The sequence below is a fragment of the Lepus europaeus genome, chromosome 3 (assembly GCF_033115175.1).
Source record: "Lepus europaeus isolate LE1 chromosome 3, mLepTim1.pri, whole genome shotgun sequence".
NCBI classification, from domain to species: domain Eukaryota; kingdom Metazoa; phylum Chordata; class Mammalia; order Lagomorpha; family Leporidae; genus Lepus; species Lepus europaeus.
In genome coordinates this window covers 168,751,658-168,754,016 of record NC_084829.1, presented here as the reverse complement: position 1 = coordinate 168,754,016, position 2,359 = coordinate 168,751,658, and the positions used below count along the sequence as shown (strand labels likewise).

Genomic DNA, 2,359 nt, shown 5'->3' with positions numbered 1-2,359 from the left:
GGGCACGCTGAGCGTCTGGGCAAACGCAGGTGTTCAAGCTCAAACCTCAGCTCTGATTTTAAATTCAACAAGGGCACACGATGCTACATTTTACCTCCGGAAATATAAACAGGGGTATTCACATTGCACAAAATTCAGCATGCTCTGAGTTTCCACACATCACCCACCACACACACACGTGCACACACATGTCACACACATCACCCACCACATGCACACACTGCACACACGTGCACAAACATTACACATGTCACTCCACACACATGCACACACCTGCAACATACACTATCCACCACACACATCACCCACCACACACATACACACATGTGCACACACATGCCATACACATCACCCACCACACACCCATGCACATGTCACACATGCCACACATCACACATGTCATCTCACACACATGCCACATATGTCACCCACTACACACATCACCCACCACACATATGCACACGCTGCACACGCATGTGCGCACACATGCCATACACGTCACCCACCACACACCCATGCACATGTCACACATCACACATGTCATCTCACACACATGCCACATATGTCACCCACTACACACATCACCCACCATATGCACATGTGCACACTTAGCAGACGCATGGTAGGGGGCTCTTGGGGGTGGGGAAATCGCCTCGGGGAAGGGGTGGGAGGGTTCAGCCTTGTTTGTTAAAATTAAGCAACGGTGGCCAGGTATCATGTGCGATGGTGGTGAGTGCATGGGGTCTTTGAGGTTATTTCTGGAATGTTCCGAGTTCCAAGTTTAAAAAAATAAACAAGGCTCTCTGCTCCGCCCCGTTCGACAGGCAGCCGCTTCTTCGTGCAGTGCAAGCGCGCCCCCGAGACACGATGGTGAAGGTCGGAGTGAACGGATTTGGCCGCATTGGGCGCCTGGTCACCAGGGCTGCTTTTAACTCTGGCAAAGTGGATGTTGTCGCCATCAACGATCCATTCATTGATCTCCACTACATGGTCTACATGTTCCAGTATGATTCCACCCACGGCAAGTTCCACGGCACGGTCAAGGCTGAGAACGGGAAGCTGGTCATCAACGGGAAGGCCATCACCATCTTCCAGGAGCGAGATCCCGCCAACATCAAGTGGGGTGATGCTGGTGCCGAGTACGTTGTGGAGTCCACTGGCGTCTTCACCACCATGGAGAAGGCCGGGGCTCATTTGAAGGGCGGAGCCAAAAGGGTCATTATCTCCGCCCCCTCCGCCGATGCCCCCATGTTTGTGATGGGCGTGAACCACGAGAAGTATGACAACTCCCTCAAGATTGTCAGCAACGCGTCCTGCACCACCAACTGCTGAGCCCCCCTGGCCAAAGTCATCCACGACCACTTCGGCATCGTGGAGGGGCTCATGACCACAGTGCACGCCAGCACCGCCACCCAGAAGACCGTGGACGGGCCCCCCGGGAAGCTGTGGCGTGACGGCCGCGGGGCCGCCCAGAACATCATCCCCGCCTCCAGTGGCGCTGCCAAGGCCGTGGGCAAGGTCATCCCTGAGCTGAACGGGAAGCTCACTGGCATGGCCTTCTGTGTGCCCACCCCCAACGTGTCGGTCGTGGACCTGACCTGCCGCCTGGAGAAAGCTGCTAAGTATGACGACATCAAGAAGGTGGTGAAGCAGGCGTCCGAGGGCCCCCTGAAGGGCATCCTGGGCTACACCGAGGACCAGGTCGTCTCCTGCGACTTCAACAGTGACACCCACTCCTCCGCCTTCGATGCTGGGGCTGGCATTGCCCTCAATGACCACTTTGTGAAGCTCATTTCCTGGTACAACAATGAATTTGGCTACAGCAACAGGGTGGTGGACCTCATGGTCCACATGGCCTCCAAGGAGTAAGAGCCCTGAAACCAGCGGCCCCAGCGAGAGCACCGGAGGATGAGAGGCCCTCAGCTGCTGGGGAGTCCCTGCCCCCACTCAGTCCCCACCACACTGAGAATCTGCCCCTCTTCACAGTTTCCATCCCAGACCCCCTGGAGGAGGGGAGGGGCTTAGGGAGCCCTACCTTGTCATGTCACCATCAATAAAGTCTTCTGCACCCAAAAAAAAAAAATAAATAAATAAAAAAAAAAATAAACAAAACCCAGCTTTTCTGCAGTGCCCGTGCTCGGGGTTTTGTGGGGCTGGCTTCTGAGAGGAGCAACCACGCAGCTGGGAAGTCACCAGGAAGCCCCTTGCCCAAACCGCCCGAGTGAGAGGGCGTCAGTCGTTCCAAGAGCACGGGGTTGGGCCGGGTCATCCTCACAGATCTGAAAAACATGAAGACCAAGTTACCGCATTTTCTAATTCCTGAAAGCATACGTGGTCTCGGAGTGAAATTTCCAGTGTG

The 2,359-nt window shown here is 55.2% G+C and overlaps 2 protein-coding genes across 2 annotated transcripts; both read left to right on the top strand.

Annotated features, from left to right (window-relative positions):
- Positions 1 to 803: 803 nt before the first annotated feature.
- Positions 804 to 1,385, top strand: LOC133756323 (glyceraldehyde-3-phosphate dehydrogenase-like). Its single transcript, XM_062187050.1, has one exon. The coding sequence runs from the start codon at positions 868 to 870 to the stop codon at positions 1,330 to 1,332; it is 465 nt and encodes a 154-aa protein (XP_062043034.1). The 5' UTR covers positions 804 to 867; the 3' UTR covers positions 1,333 to 1,385.
- Positions 1,384 to 2,093, top strand: LOC133756322 (glyceraldehyde-3-phosphate dehydrogenase-like). The gene has a single exon (XM_062187049.1). It carries the CDS (start codon positions 1,384 to 1,386, stop codon positions 1,867 to 1,869), a length of 486 nt encoding a protein of 161 aa, XP_062043033.1. The 3' UTR covers positions 1,870 to 2,093.
- Positions 2,094 to 2,359: the final 266 nt, after the last annotated feature.